We start from the raw sequence: 17,347 nt of genomic DNA on the forward strand, positions 1-17,347 counted from the left end.
AGAAATTACCTCCCTTCTTATAGGCATGAGAAATTACTATTTACTTGCGGATTTTCGGACACAAACTTCGCCCAAATACACCAATCTCGTCCGAACTCGCCATACCGCAAGTTGGGATTGAAAACGGTTACGACGAAGTTAACGTCCAAATCCACGATCCCCGATCCTAACGAGCTGGGGGGCTAACTATTGGGGTCGAAAACGGTTACGACGAAGTTAACGTCCAAATCCCCGAAGATGAAAACAAAAAACCTTCTTCGTCAAATACTTTTTCTAAATAGATTTTTCCTTACAAAAAGCTTTGCGGAGGAAACACTTGACATCGGACAAGAGCTCGAAAATGGTCGCTACACAGCGACCAAACGCGTGTTCCGCTCGGTTTCTACGTAGCGACCGAGCTCGAGCAAAAGCTCGGTCGCAACGTAGCGACCAAGCGTCAATTCCGCTCGGTCGCTACGTAGCGACCAAGTGTCCATTCCGCTCGGTCGCTACGTAGCGACCAAGCTCTTCCGAAACGTCGACACGACATTAGTCCATGCATTCTCGTCTATCCTTCGATGCTATCTCCCGAAGACCGTAGCGAACCCATTTCATGTTTCCCGCCATTCTAAGTCATCGATCAAATTTTACGGTAAAAACCGCGGAAAGTTCACTCTTTATCGAAAGAAGCCGTAATAAACGCTTCGAGTCAGAAGACGGCCCAAAGGGACCTAAGTCATGACTCGAGGCCCAACTTACGATTTCTAAACCAACAGCCCGTAAGCCGCATGACGGTTTACGCTTGGTTCGCAAGGAAAGATAAATTCAAGTTTCCGCGGATAAATACGAAATTTTGAAGATAATTACGAAGATCAGAAAAAATGGAATATCTCCATTTTTTATGCTATGGCGGCTTAAGGACAGAAGAGGAAAAGCGTACACCGACCTAGGAGCCAGTATATAAGGAGTCCTAGGCGAGAGGCATGAGGAGGACTTTTTTTCAGAGCAAACTTAGCACTTAGAGCAATTAGGCATATTTCCGTTTTTGTTATTCGAGCTGCGACTCAACTAGTTTATTGCCGTCTTAGTGTTTTAGAACTAGGAATCTCGCCGACAGCTCTCGTAGCCCAGACTCTTACCTTGTTGTTACGCTCAAACGCGAATTCGGAATAAGATCTACTTTGCTCTCTTTTCAATTTCTTATACTTTATCGTTGTCAGTATTGTGTTCTGATATCTTGGCGTGTGGTATTAGCAAATATCCGGGACCTCTGGGAAATTAGGGTTTTCCTAATTTCCTTATTTAAACGGAAATTGACAGTGCGAATTTCGGTTCCCACAGTTTGTTCGCCTTCACCTGATAAGAAAGAGTGCTTTCAGATTCTCATTATATATAATATGGCTACTCAGGGGTTATACAGAATACTGAATTGTTGCTGCGGCAATGACCTTAATTACTTAAAAAAGTTAAAACTCAGTCAGAGATCCAAGTCCCAGAGGCTATATGATACATCAATTCTCTTTTATTAATCCCCAAACCCAAATGATCCTAGACCAGACCCTTGTGCCTTAACCTCCCTGGCTGGTCCTTATTCATGCTCGGTAGCTCCCTCTCGCTTCGCAGAACCCTCGTGTCCAGCTTCTCGGGAATCATGAGCTCGACCCTTTGCAAAAGTTTAAAACTTGCTGAGGTTGTTTAACACGTATCTGTGTGATTAACCAATTTCAGGCAGATGATGAGGCAGATTCAAATGATGTTGACAAGGTCAGTGTCTTGTTTTTAGCCTTGTATTCCACTTTTTGCGTAAATACTCACAAATCTTGCTACTACTTCACACAGTTCTACGATCGTGAAGAGGAGGAATATGATTCATCTGATCATTTCGAACATGAGTTTTGGTATATTCTCTGAACCATACAACATCCAAATCCCTTGTTCTTGCTTCTTCTCTCACTCTTACTATCATTTTTAAAACAGGGAAGATGATACTCTACCGAAGTACTGAATCACCGGTTTTAGATGAGAGAAGATTTTGGCTGTTGTGTACAGATTCTAGAAGTTTTTTTTAATGTAAATCTTTATATATAAAGTATACCTTGAATCTCTCCCACAATGTCCAGCTATGATGCCATGTCACTAATTCAGATGCTGTCGAGCCGACACGTGGCTGCTTTAACAAAAACGCCGCGGTTCATTAAAGGTTCGTTTGTAAACGCATCAGTTCCTTAAAGATCTGTCGTCTTGGGTTTAGTTCGTAAATATTGTGTAATTGGGCTTTAAATTGGAAATAATCCGGGCCCGGCGTGAAGGAGACCCTCTAACCCTAATCCGCTGCAGTGATGAAACGAAGTCTGTCTATCCTCTACGTGCGACGGCGCTGCGGCGATGTTTGGGATTTCTCACCATCTGAAACGGTCTGAGTAAAGGCTACTTGATTACTCCCATTGGTTCACACCCCCACTCCGTCCCATTGATTCACACCCCCACTCCGTCTTCTTCAATGCTTTTCGATCTGAGATGTTGTGGTTTCGGTATAAATACGTGTGAGATTTCCTTTCGTTGATCTCATCATATCTTCGTGTCTCTTAAATCTCATACTAATAGATCGTGTTATGGCTAACTCAAGGGTTTTTTTCTCTGATCTGAAGTCCGACAAGTGCTCCTCCGTCGTCGAGGCGAGGCTCCTGCGGTTTCCAGGGGCGGATCTAGAATAACTTTTTGTCGGGGGCACTTTCATAAATTTTAAATTAATTGGGAGCACATGTGTAAAATTTGAATTCATTTCTTACAGAAAATAAGATTCTGAGCTAATTACCTATGAAAAATTAAGTTTTAGTAGGGGGCACGTGACCCCGTTGGTCGTCACCTCCGTCCGCCCCTGGCGGTTTCGATTCTGGGGAGGCCAGAAATGTTAAGCGTGGTGGTGAACTGGTGTGGGTCGATATGTTAATGGTTGACGTGAATGTAAGTTCCTTTTTCCAGATTTTGATAGTTCCTCTTCCTGTTTATTAGCACCGATAGTTATTTTCTGGTAAAACTCATCCTGATTGTTATCATTGATTTTGATTTTCTGTTAATTAACATTGATATTTATTTCCAGTTAACTTTCCTCTGTTAATCAACACTGATCTATTTCAAACTATGTTTCAGGTGACCCATATATATATCTATGACGTATATTTCAAACTTCGGTGAGTTACGTCCCTACTATATCTATGTATGTAATACATCTAGACGTATACAAGTGTAATAATTTGGCTTCCTCATTACCATCTCCTTTCAGCTATCGTGTTGAGATGGCTATTGCTGATGATACTGCTGAAGGAACATTTGTTTGGTTTGATGGTGTGATGACGAAACTACATAATCTCAGAGCAAGTGAGGCTGTTCAGATGCTGGTAAAATACACCTCTGTCTACTTGCGTTTTTATCGCCTATTAAATAAAAGCTTAATTTGTATTTGGTTTCCTGTCAATTAGGCTGAAGATGGAGTGAACCCTGACGACTCTAGGATACCTTCGTTCATTGCAGATATGGAAGGAAAGTCATACACTTTCCAGTTGAGGGTCACTGCTTATAACTTCACCAGCAATCATAAGACGTTCACCATAACATGATATATGAAGCAAAGTTTCAGAAAGAAACAACAATGTAAGTATAATGTGTAATAGTGTTAGTTTATTGACGGCATTCCACTAACCTTTTGTATACTTCTTTAGATTGATATTCAGCATTGTTGATGAGCTTGGTCGTGTGCGAGACGATGACGTGGATGACAATGTAAGTATAATGTGTAATACGTTATCTCATTGTCTTATCGCTGTTTACAAATACGTATATGTATAACAATCTCAATGGATCAGGGAGGTAACGAGGATGATGATGACAACATGCCTAATGGCAAGCCAGCTCCTGTTGGGTTTGCATCTGGAAGGGCCACTGGTAATGGATCAGATGGGTCTATACGGTACTGCACGTAAGAATCCGGACGTCTCATCCTCTAAGGTGGTCAAGAAGGCGCGTGTTGCTTAAGATGTAGCAGTAACAACTTTTTGATCAGAATCTCAGTTTTAATAATGCTTATGCATCTTTGTTTAATTTCAAGTATTTGTATATTTATGTTTTAGATATTTCCAATTATATGGGTACTTTAAGTTTGTTTCAGTCTTTATTCACTTTTATATTATGAAGTCTATTTAGCATTCCAGTATAAATTGTTCTTAATACAGATCTTATCGAAAGTGAAATTCTGTTATAATTTGACTGACCATATTTAAAGATTACCATTTCTTATTTAAACAGCCAAATCACTTTGTGTTTGGGATATTAACGGTGAGATTATTTTTGGTATTGGTCAAATTTTAAAAAATTATGTTTTGACAATTGAATTTGGTGAGTTTTATGTTAACTTATAAAGTTTAAAATTTATTACTTTATTTTAAAGTTTAAATAATGTTTTAAGCTTATAAAGTTGCTATTTGCTAATTTTAATTTGTCTAGGGTCGGTTACGTCATACACACTCAAAACACGATTGTAGAATATAAATGTAGAAGTCATGGGTTAGTCTATGAACCAATAAAACCGGTCTTCTTCGTATTACCAATACGGAATTAATTTATTCACTTAAAAAAACAAAACACTTTACATTAACGTAAAAAAATCAACAAGCCAATATTTGCTTTAAGCTTCGACGAAAACATCGTTTTCAAAACTACAAATGCTAATTAGTTTGAGGCGCTTGATTCTGTTTTATTTTAAATTTTGCCAGCATACTACTCTATCTTATCTTAGAGCATTGTCTTAGAGATTTATATTCCCCGTAGAAACATCATAGTAAAACTTACACTTAAGTCAAATTATTGGTTTCAAATACAGAGACTCAAATATGTATATTATGTGTTCCACCGGTTAAAAATATCTATGGAATATATCGTACAAACTTATTCACAAATGACTAATAATAAACCGTCCAAATACTAACTTTTCTCAGATATATTTACCTAATCTAAAATGCTAATAATGCCACCCCAGGAAAAAAAACTAATTATCAAGATTGCATGATTATTTTAGTCTTAAAAAAACCCTTCCAAAATAAACTAATATGTATATTTTAATTCATAAAAATTTATATTAGAAAAATTATTTTAACTATTTAAATAATTTTCAAATCTTCATCCCGTCCGTAGGGCGGACCGGCCCTAGTCAACACAATAATAACACAACACATCAGATTTTTAGATGACTACAGAGTGCCACATCAATAAATGAAAAAAGTTAGAAAAACCAATCAAAACATTTTAAATTTACATATCATCTTACACGTCATTTTCAACAATTGGTTGTTTCGTCTACTGCATCTGAGTTTAATTCTCCAACAACTTCTGTTCTTGAAGTCACAAATAACTCATCAGCCATGAATATGACTTATCGAGTTCTATCTTTACTACTTGGTCTTATCTTATTAGTGGTCTCATCATCAACTACGAGAAGGAAAACACATCCAAGTTTCGTAAGCGTGATTTTTGAATCAAAGTTGAGAGGTTACTTAAGGTTGGGTGTTGTTGTTCAGTTGTGTATCTACTGATTCTCGAGATTTCATGGATTATTATTCTAGCTTGGTTCTACACAGTTGGCATAAAGAAAAAATAATGAATTGTTTTTGCAGTCAACAAATGTATTTTCTAGTTTGGTTCTACACATATGACATAAAGAAAAAAAAACGAGTTATTTTTGCAGTTAACAGATGTATCACGTCACATTGCTGGTAGAACTTTTCCTAGACAGAAAGTGTATCGCGTCACATATTGTTTTTAAAGAAAAAATTTGGTCTTAATAAGAAACAATTACACTGAAAAACAGTTTTATGTTTATATATAACACAACTAGGGTCGGCCCGCCCTACGGACGGGAGTTAAAAAAACTATTTTATATGAATTTATATTAATTTTATAAAACATTTTTGAAAAACATTGTAGATTGAAAACGATATTATAAACAAAAATAAATAAATAGAATTCAGAGATCATGTTCTTCTTTTTAATAAATATTTTGGACTGAATTATAATGACAGTAACTTTCATTATTCTATAAAGAAAAAACTAATATAATAAAATTAATGATGTCCACATACAATTATGCAATGATCATCCCAAAGAAATATGTTAAGGAAAAATTTATATTATCTAAGCCAAAACAACTTTTTGTTAATGTGAGTAGCTTGGTATGTATATGTTTTAATTAAAATGTGATAGTTTTCTATTAATGAAAATCATACTTCAACTTCCTTGTTACTCTTTAAATTAAATATGGTATATCGTTATTAAATAAGTTTAGAATTTATTAGATAGGTTTTACTATTAATTTAGAAGTTATTAATGTTGTGGAAACTTGCGCTATGAATTAAAAATATATTTAAATTAAATGATAATATTGCATGGACCTTTTTTTATAGAATCCATGCTCGTATGTAATAAATAGTTTATGCTGAAGATGCGTGTAATTATCTTGCAAAATATATTTTTGCATTGATGTATTAATACTTTGAAATAAAACTGTTTTCCGTACAAAAGGAATCATTCAAAATTTTCAAATATCAGAGTGCTCGTTTATTCAAATAGCTAAGTAGGAGTAATATATAATAATATGTTTGCGCTATTGTATGAAAAAAGAAGAAGAAGTTAGGAGCACTATTTATCGTGAAATCATGGACCTTAAAAAATAAATTGATGTAAATGGGTAAAGCAAATAATTATAGGAGCACTATTTATCGTGAAATTATGGACTTTAAAAAATAAATTGATATAAATGGGTAAAGAAAATAATTATTCATATGTTTTTTTTGCTAAAACATTATTCATATGTTAAATGCTCAGTATATGTATATCAAATTAGTAAATTCAATTTTGCATTCACTATATAATATTATACATTTTATATGTACGCTCACTAATATACTATAAACCTATTGGTTCATCTAGTTTTTTTGGTTTTTATGGGCTATTTTACACATTAAAATAAATAAAAATATTTATTGTATTTTCGACACATGTAAATCAAATTAAAATCATTGTACTCGGTTCTGTTGATTTACATTATTTGTCATACTGGTATGATCGGACTGAATATCAACAATATCATAAGAGCTGTTTTTATGACGTATACATAAGACTAAGAACATGACATTATTTGTTTACTAAAATATAAAAGTATATTGTTAAAAGTAGAGAATTGCCAAGTGTGACTCAAAACTTGGAGTCAAACCCAAAACAATACCCCAACTTGGGTCAAAGGCAAAAGTAACCTAAAAGGCTATTGAAATTACAACTATCCCCTTGTGACCAAACAAAAAAACGGAATTCTTTTTATGTTTCTACCCCTCGCAAGTCGTCTGTTTAGACGACTTGAAAATAAGTCGTCCAGACGACTTAACTGAAAGTCGTCTGGACAGTTAGTCTTAAACATAATTTAAAAATTTTGTAAAAAATATTTTGATAAGTGAAAAATGGGAATTATGTAATTAACATATGTCTTAGGAGGTATAAATTAAGATATAACAAATTTCAATTGTTTTCAGCATAGATGAGTGAAAGTAGCGAGTCATGATATTCTTAAGTTAATGTTTCATCAACATATGTTGTAGTATTGTATGTGTTCTTAGGGTTAGATTTTGGAAAGCATTAAAACCGTTTTTGAAAATTTTTAAAATTACTTATGCGTGTTCATTTCTGTGTATAGTAAACACTATTTAAGTATAATTTGATTTTATAACGTGGTTAGTTAGTTAATCTAGTCATTTTAGTTTAGGGGTTCATTTTAGGGTCTAGGACGACTTAATATTTTGTCGTCTGAAAACAGACGACTAAATATTAAGTCGTCTGTTGTACATTATCAGCCAGAATAAGTCGTCTAAACCGGACCAAACCTTAAAGTTTACCAATGTAATTTTAAAGCTAACCGGATTATTTACCCAATATATAAGGTGATTTTTATTTTTTTTGTTTCATTTTTCGCGAAATTCAGAAACCCTAACAGTTCTCCCTCTCAAAGGCGATTTCGAATTCCCACGATTTCCGAACAAACCATCGTTCTCAACATCGGCTATCTATCTCACTTCATTCTCACCGTTGTCGCCGCAGCTTCTTCTAACCCTAGCCGCGCCGATTCCTCTAAACCCTAGCGCCGCCGATTCCACTATTTCCGAACAAACCGTCGCCCTCGCCACCGTGGTCACCAACGTTCTAAACACTAGCGCCGCCGCTTCTTCTAAACCCTAGCGCCGCCGCTTCTTCTCTGTAAACCTTAGCGCCGTTTCTCTGTAAACCCTAACGCCGCTAAGTCATCAATCTCGAGGAAAAGATGAACATAAAACGTTGTCTCTATCAATTTACTCATTCTCACCGTTTCACGTTTATTTTTTCAGATCTATAACCGCAATGACGAGTACTCCAACTCCTTCTGCGACTGGAAGACTTGTAAGTAATTTAAGTCGTCTACTAAGTCGTCTGGACTTATATTGTTGTCTTTGATTATTTTGCAGACAAAAAGGATGGATATTCCAGAACTCCCCCGTAGGTTATACACATCAGGGGAAGAACCAGAAGCCCACAATAGCATTTCGTATCATACGGATAACAGCAAGTTGCATACTGCTCTTAGGAAAGCTCTTACTGATGACGAATTTGAAGAGCTCAAGGAGTCGAGTTTGGGAGTTTTCATCAAGTTCAAGGAGCAGGGATTTGGTTGGGCTTCAAGGCTGGTTCACTACATGCTCAGTTTCAAGCTGGACATTAAGAAGAAGTATGAGATGTGGTCTCTCGTTGGTCCAGAACCTTTGAGGTTTTCACTGTTAGAGTTTGAAAACCTCACTGGTCTAAACTGCGAGTACATCGAGGACCTTGAGACACCAAAATGTGACGTTACCCCAGAGATGGTTTCTTTCTGGGGGATGCTGGGAGTTCATCTGGAAGCTGGGCCAACTACTGATCAGATAATAGCAGCACTGAAGAGATGCGGGGATTGGTCCAGGGAAGATCGCAAGCGGCTCGCGTACCTCTCCATCTTCACTGGATTCATTGAAGGGAGAAAGTTTTCAACCGCTACACGATCTACTCTGGCAAGGCTAGTGATGGATTTAGAACGGTTTGAGAATTATCCATGGGGGAGAGTCGCGTTTAAGGTGCTGATGGACTCTTTGTGGAACAAAGAAATTGCTGGCTGTTACACCGTGGATGGGTTTATACAAGTTCTTCAGGTCTAGACGTACACAGCTATGCCGGAATTGGGTGCTAGTATTGGTGGTCCCAGAGCAGACAGTCCGTCTCCACCGATACTGGCTTACGAGGGCAGCAGAGGCCGCAGATCAATGAAAGCTGCTATCTTGAGTCAGGTATTTACTTCAATCCAAAAGACTGCGCAGACGACTTATTATAAGTCGTCTGGAAAGTCTTCCATCTGGACGACTTATTAGACGACTTATAATAAGGCGTCTGGAAAGTCTTCCCAGCTGGACGACTTATCGGACGACTTAATTAAGTCGTCTGGAAAGTCTTCCATCTGGACGACTTATTAGACGACTTATAATAAGGCGTCTGGAAAGTCTTCCCAGCTGGACGACTTATCGGACGACTTAATTAAGTCGTCTGGAAAGTCTTCCATCTGGACGACTTATTAGACGACTTATAATAAGGCGTCTGGAAAGTCTTCCCAGCTGGACGACTTATCGGACGACTTAATTAAGTCGTCTGGAAAGTCTTCCATCTGGACGACTTATTAGACGACTTATAATAAGGCGTCTGGAAAGTCTTCCCAGCTGGACGACTTATCGGACGACTTAATTAAGTCGTCTGGAAAGTCTTCCATCTGGACGACTTATTAGACGACTTATAATAAGGCGTCTGGAAAGTCTTCCCAGCTGGACGACTTATCGGACGACTTAATTAAGTCGTCTGGAAAGTCTTCCATCTGGACGACTTATTAGACGACTTATAATAAGGCGTCTGGAAAGTCTTCCCAGCTGGACGACTTATCGGACGACTTAATTAAGTCGTCTGGAAAGTCTTCCATCTGGACGACTTATTAGACGACTTATAATAAGGCGTCTGGAAAGTCTTCCCAGCTGGACGACTTATCGGACGACTTAATTAAGTCGTCTGGAAAGTCTTCCATCTGGACGACTTATTAGACGACTTATAATAAGGCGTCTGGAAAGTCTTCCCAGCTGGACGACTTATCGGACGACTTAATTAAGTCGTCTGGAAAGTCTTCCATCTGGACGACTTATTAGACGACTTATAATAAGGCGTCTGGAAAGTCTTCCCAGCTGGACGACTTATCGGACGACTTAATTAAGTCGTCTGGAAAGTCTTCCATCTGGACGACTTATTAGACGACTTATAATAAGGCGTCTGGAAAGTCTTCCCAGCTGGACGACTTATCGGACGACTTAATTAAGTCGTCTGGAAAGTCTTCCATCTGGACGACTTATTAGACGACTTATAATAAGGCGTCTGGAAAGTCTTCCCAGCTGGACGACTTATCGGACGACTTAATTAAGTCGTCTGGAAAGTCTTCCATCTGGACGACTTATTAGACGACTTATAATAAGGCGTCTGGAAAGTCTTCCCAGCTGGACGACTTATCGGACGACTTAATTAAGTCGTCTGGAAAGTCTTCCATCTGGACGACTTATTAGACGACTTATAATAAGGCGTCTGGAAAGTCTTCCCAGCTGGACGACTTATCGGACGACTTAATTAAGTCGTCTGGAAAGTCTTCCATCTGGACGACTTATTAGACGACTTATAATAAGGCGTCTGGAAAGTCTTCCCAGCTGGACGACTTATCGGACGACTTAATTAAGTCGTCTGGAAAGTCTTCCATCTGGACGACTTATTAGACGACTTATAATAAGGCGTCTGGAAAGTCTTCCCAGCTGGACGACTTATCGGACGACTTAATTAAGTCGTCTGGAAAGTCTTCCATCTGGACGACTTATTAGACGACTTATAATAAGGCGTCTGGAAAGTCTTCCCAGCTGGACGACTTATCGGACGACTTAATTAAGTCGTCTGGAAAGTCTTCCATCTGGACGACTTATTAGACGACTTATAATAAGGCGTCTGGAAAGTCTTCCCAGCTGGACGACTTATCGGACGACTTAATTAAGTCGTCTGGAAAGTCTTCCATCTGGACGACTTATTAGACGACTTATAATAAGGCGTCTGGAAAGTCTTCCCAGCTGGACGACTTATCGGACGACTTAATTAAGTCGTCTGGAAAGTCTTCCATCTGGACGACTTATTAGACGACTTATAATAAGGCGTCTGGAAAGTCTTCCCAGCTGGACGACTTATCGGACGACTTAATTAAGTCGTCTGGAAAGTCTTCCATCTGGACGACTTATTAGACGACTTATAATAAGGCGTCTGGAAAGTCTTCCCAGCTGGACGACTTATCGGACGACTTAATTAAGTCGTCTGGAAAGTCTTCCATCTGGACGACTTATTAGACGACTTATAATAAGGCGTCTGGAAAGTCTTCCCAGCTGGACGACTTATCGGACGACTTAATTAAGTCGTCTGGAAAGTCTTCCATCTGGACGACTTATTAGACGACTTATAATAAGGCGTCTGGAAAGTCTTCCCAGCTGGACGACTTATCGGACGACTTAATTAAGTCGTCTGGAAAGTCTTCCATCTGGACGACTTATTAGACGACTTATAATAAGGCGTCTGGAAAGTCTTCCCAGCTGGACGACTTATCGGACGACTTAATTAAGTCGTCTGGAAAGTCTTCCATCTGGACGACTTATTAGACGACTTATAATAAGGCGTCTGGAAAGTCTTCCCAGCTGGACGACTTATCGGACGACTTAATTAAGTCGTCTGGAAAGTCTTCCATCTGGACGACTTATTAGACGACTTATAATAAGGCGTCTGGAAAGTCTTCCCAGCTGGACGACTTATCGGACGACTTAATTAAGTCGTCTGGAAAGTCTTCCATCTGGACGACTTATTAGACGACTTATAATAAGGCGTCTGGAAAGTCTTCCCAGCTGGACGACTTATCGGACGACTTAATTAAGTCGTCTGGAAAGTCTTCCATCTGGACGACTTATTAGACGACTTATAATAAGGCGTCTGGAAAGTCTTCCCAGCTGGACGACTTATCGGACGACTTAATTAAGTCGTCTGGAAAGTCTTCCATCTGGACGACTTATTAGACGACTTATAATAAGGCGTCTGGAAAGTCTTCCCAGCTGGACGACTTATCGGACGACTTAATTAAGTCGTCTGGAAAGTCTTCCATCTGGACGACTTATTAGACGACTTATAATAAGGCGTCTGGAAAGTCTTCCCAGCTGGACGACTTATCGGACGACTTAATTAAGTCTTGATCTAGACCCACACGATAATATTTCCGCATGTTTATGAGTTACACCAAAAGCCCACACGATCTTTAACTCTAAGTTAATGAAACGCGTCGTTTTGAATGCGGACACGTGTTGGCTTCTCAAGATTCGAATTAGTGACGTGTCCGCCTATGTGGACAGCCTAGGAGGGAATCAAACCCAACTTTATATATAAAGATAGGTCACTTTCTTCTACTAAGACACTTTCTGTCAACAACTTCCCTTTTTCATAATGAATTAGTCTACATGTAACTAAGTAGCTGACCAACCAAACCATTATTTAAGCGGGAATAAACTTCCACCACACATCCCTTATCTAAATTGACGGCTCAGATTAAATTTGGCTCTCTTGACAAGACTTATATATGTCTCTTTTCCTACCCATTAGATTTGCTTTTACACTTTTTATTTTAACGGTCCAGATCTACTCTATTGGATAAAGCCAAATTCATCATTTCATTTTTTTGTGTTTTTACTCAGTTGTTCTGAAAGAGTTCTGAAATCGAAACTTTAAAAAATTCTAATCATTCTTAACTTCATCTCTCTCGGATTACTGCTGCTTAACGTTCCAGATTGAGAAAATTTTATTAATTTTCTTATTCTTTTCTATTTCATCTTCTTTTTCTTCTTAGCTGAGTTTTTTTTTCAAATTCAAGCATTGCCACTGATATTACAGAGACGATGGCGACGAGGATGAAGACATCGAAGATGAGGTATGAATGTATGATTATAATACAGCACAAAAATTTGTATAGCTCCTGAGATATCAACGGAGCCTAATAGAATAACAAGGAACCGTGCGGCGGTGCAAATGGCGACATGCCGGTGTATTATTTTAGAGAGGTAATGGTGGTAGTCTTTGTGGTAGCCTTTGTTCTTCTTCTTTTTTTAATTTCTTTTTGCTTTAGTAGATTTTAAGAATTTGTTGTGTTCTTTGGTTAGATTGAGGTTGAGAATTCAATTGAGAACATTGGAGCGAAGATAGTGAGACCAGCTACTTTCAAACTAATAACATAGCTGGTGATGGAACAATGACTTTGGTTGTTCTTGCGTTAGGTCTCATGATGAAAGTGTAAAAATTTGTAATTTTTGAATATAGATATAAGTCTTTGTGAATTACACAAATCGTTGATTTGGTTGGAATGTGATTTGTAAATTGGACGTTTGTAAAAAGTATTCATAAAAATGTTTGTAAGAAGTTTCCAAGTAGATGTTTTGCAATCGGTGTACACATTTTTTTTTAAAACCGATGTACATGTCAAACCAAGATTGTGTACACCTGGACATGTCGAACCAAGATCATCTACATATCCACGTGGTTACTCAATATCCTCGTGTACACATTAGTGAAAACGTTATTAACCGATGATGTTAATTAATTTGTGGACAAGTTTGGGAGAACGCGAGTACATGGTTGATTAGAAATTGTATACAATTAGTAGGCAGGGTGCGTAAAAGCAGGTTGTGATCCAGTGTACATGACGCCTACTAATGAAGACGTCCATGGTTACATGTATCGTTTAACAAATGACAAGGGGTGTGATGGCCAATGTAATGAACATGTAATAGAACCGAAGAGTGGTTTCGTGGGAAATGGTGTCCATTTGTTGTGTAGTATACATAACTGTGTACATGTATTTTGTGTATCGGTTTACATGTTTATATGTTAAACGGTGTACAATATAACCGATGTGTATTTCTGAGCTGTGTACATAAATTATGGGGACATATTAGTAAAGACAATATTAACTGACGATGTTCATTAATTTGTGTACAAGTTTGGGTGTGTTAGAGTACATGGTTGTTTAGAAACTGTGTACAATTGGTGTGCAGTGTACATGACGTACATATCCACATGGTTACTCAATATACTCGTGTACACGAACCTGATGTACATAAAAACAAAAAATGCTACATGGAGTTTGTTTACTTTATCCGAAAGAATCAAAATTTAACATGAACATGATACATCTCTAACTCAATCTGAAAAAATCAAAATTTACATAATTAAAATAATTTAGACTTTGCTTTGAATTCTTATGTAGCATAAATTTTGTGTACATATATTCACCAATTAATTATACAATGTTGAAAATTGTAAATCCATGTTACAAATTCGTAAAATGTCTAATTGAATGTTACACCATGGTAAAATGTACATGTCAATATTCGTAAGCAAGTGTACAAATTTTGATATTGTAATCAAGTTATTCCTCTTTTATATGATAGATGATACTATTGATGTTTGTCACATCTTTTGAGTTTATACTTGAAAACTCTTTATACTTCTCGTAAAGTTTCGATCTTGAATCAAGTTTAAAAAAAGTTTGTTCGGCTGCTTGGTATAGTAACATACCTTTACCAAAAATAATTGTGACATGAGGAGATTCCCAGATATAGTGTACACGTGGCTATCGTTACAACGGTGTACATGTGGACATCGTTAAAACATTTACCTTTAAACATAGGAAATAGGTGTACATGTCAATTCTATTTTTGGATATTTTAATAACCATTGTATATGTCAATTTTTTTATTACATGCATTCAACTAGTTGTGAAGCAACACCATATGCCGAAGAACATCTCAAAATGTTTTCATGCTTATTTCTATTGAATAATTGAAATTTGTAGAAAATCAAAATACTTTTTAAGCTGAAGAAATCTACTTTAATGTAATCAAGTATGTAATTTTATTTTATTTTCTTAAACATGTTTACGTTTAAAAAGTATAGAATGTGTTTTACTATGTATACACCCCTGTGTGTACAGACTTCTCCATCCACGTGTACACTATATTCGATGTACAACATTACTAAAACACAATCCTCGCTCTCCTAACCATCCCCTTACCCTCATAAACCTTATTGATGTCAACGATAAAGACACATGACTTCCAACATATACCCTTTTAATCTAACAACCGCTAATTCACCCACATGCTTACGACCTCACCACAAACACGATGTGTTTCATTTCTCACATACAACAATTATCACAAGTGTTGTTTTTGTCATCGTCACCATCAGTATAGAAACCATTTGAAATATCTCATTGTAATATGATACTGAAACATTTAAACAATTTTTAACACATGTACATGTACACATACAATATTTACACATGTACATGTACACAATATGTACACAACTTTTCCCATCAAAAGTCTTCGTACCGGAATCTTGAAGAGACTACCAAAGCAGGACCCCATTAACTTCTCCATCTCCGGCGTGCCATCAAGTTTGTTCCTCACCCACAACAGATTGTCAATGGTCGAGTACATATTCACCCTCTCGCATGGATACCGGTCAGTCGCGAAAAACCTCTCCGATAGCGCTGCTTTAACATCCTCCACCTCTGCTGTTTCTGAAAACCCAATAAAAAAACCAAGAAAATAAGTCCACAAACAACAACAACAGCCAATCGTCTATCACCTCAAATCAAAACTCACCGTCTGATATATCTTTTCCACGGCTGTTGCACTTCTTCGCCATCTTTTTTTGAAATCGTGCCTTCGTCGCTATCGTCTTCTCCGCCGCCTCTCGGGTTTCCCTTTCTCACCTCGGTAAAAGCAACAAAAAGTAAGAAATATAATTTTTTTACCTCCGGTTAATTAACACAATCTCTAAAACTGTTGTAGGGGCCACTCCGAATTTTAAATTTCAAAAGCGTAACCAGAAATAAAAAAACGCCTTTACCAAACTACCCCATCAGTTATACTTTATCGGGGGCAAGTTGAGACTTTTCACACATAAACTGCCTCAGTAGCCACAACTGCCCCACTGTCTAATTAAAACATGGAAACTGCCTTGCAGTGTTAATAACTCTAATAACATTAGTTATAGTTAGATACATCACACATGCTCTTCTTTCTCCCCTTTTGTGTCTTAGTTAAGCTTTAAACCGATCAAACAATGTAAAATGCATATGCTGGAATTATTGTGTCTTAGTTTAAAATTAAAAGTTGAGAGGGGATAATTTATTCAAACTTACTTTGCATTCAATGTCAGCCCAAGATAAATAAATTACTTAATGGTTTAAATGACACTATCAACAATTTTTCAAACTTTGGTTACCTTACAAAGGTATAAGGATTAGAAAAGAGAGGTGTCAGACCTAGAGCAAGAGGGGGCGGTGTGGCTTTTGTTATTTTTCCACTAATAACAAGTTTTTTTTTGGAACACAAGTTTGAGTTTATATAAATATATATAAACTCAGCATTTAGTTTTAACAAAATGGTAAAACCCCCAGCCAAAAATAATAATGGATCCGAAGGAACAAATATTTCCCATTGGTCTGACAAAACATTGGAAAATGGTAGTGATCACAAAAAAAAATTTGGTGTTACAAAAAAAAAGTAGCGAGCAAAAGAGTAGAATAAATATAAAACATACATCAATACTATAATAAGTCGGGTGTATATCTGTTCTTTATAATAAATATAAAACATAATATAATATATATGAGATAAATTTAAAAGTAAAGTGGTATTTTCAATTTGAAAACATAAAAGAGAAATATACACAAAAGCTAAGACCATATGCAAAATAATTAAAAATGTATTTTGATGTCATGGAAGCATATAAACTATATATTTAAGCTTTGATGATATCCATTTTAAATATTTATTTTAATATTTAATACCAAATTGACTATATTTATATCTTATTTAAATATATATTTTATCTATTTTTCTTTTATCAAAGATATAATATATATTTTTAAACAATTGAAAGAACCAAAACATCCCGCGGCGGAGCGCGGGTTATTTTCTAGTATAGGCAAAGAGAGGCCGGTCTTTTTTTACATTAGAGGTGTTTCTCGTTTTTCTAGCGCTCTTTAATCTTTTTTTTTTCTGTTTCAGTCACTACCAAAGAGACTGATTCTTTGGCAAAAACCCAGCATGCAAATACATTAAGTAATCCCTTGAAAAGTTAAGAAAAAAAAAGCTTTAATATC

The 17,347-nt window shown here is 36.9% G+C and overlaps 1 protein-coding gene and 1 long non-coding RNA gene across 3 annotated transcripts; both read left to right on the forward strand.

Annotated features, from left to right (window-relative positions):
• Positions 1–1,402: 1,402 nt before the first annotated feature.
• LOC106311375 lies at positions 1,403–2,104 on the forward strand. Its single transcript, XR_001264004.1, has 3 exons — positions 1,403–1,743; positions 1,819–1,877; positions 1,957–2,104. It is a non-coding gene; the product is annotated as an uncharacterized LOC106311375 (long non-coding RNA).
• An 819-nt stretch (positions 2,105–2,923) lies between these two features.
• On the forward strand, positions 2,924–4,021 carry LOC106311405. 2 transcript variants are annotated; one of them, XR_001264011.1, is made up of 5 exons: positions 3,130–3,170; positions 3,263–3,377; positions 3,459–3,630; positions 3,699–3,759; positions 3,843–4,021. XR_001264011.1 is itself a non-coding variant. In XM_013748590.1 (4 exons), exons 1-4 carry the CDS (start codon positions 2,929–2,931, stop codon positions 3,594–3,596), a joined length of 309 nt encoding a protein of 102 aa, XP_013604044.1. In that variant the 5' UTR covers positions 2,924–2,928; the 3' UTR covers positions 3,597–3,657. The 2 variants fall into 2 exon arrangements, 1 of the variants encoding a protein (XP_013604044.1); XM_013748590.1 differs by lacking the exons at positions 3,699–3,759; positions 3,843–4,021 and adding an exon at positions 2,924–2,943 and having other exon boundaries at positions 3,459–3,657.
• The last annotated feature ends 13,326 nt before the right edge of the window (positions 4,022–17,347 follow it).

This window comes from Brassica oleracea, chromosome C8 (genome assembly GCF_000695525.1).
Source record: "Brassica oleracea var. oleracea cultivar TO1000 chromosome C8, BOL, whole genome shotgun sequence".
In the NCBI taxonomy this organism is placed as follows: domain Eukaryota; kingdom Viridiplantae; phylum Streptophyta; class Magnoliopsida; order Brassicales; family Brassicaceae; genus Brassica; species Brassica oleracea.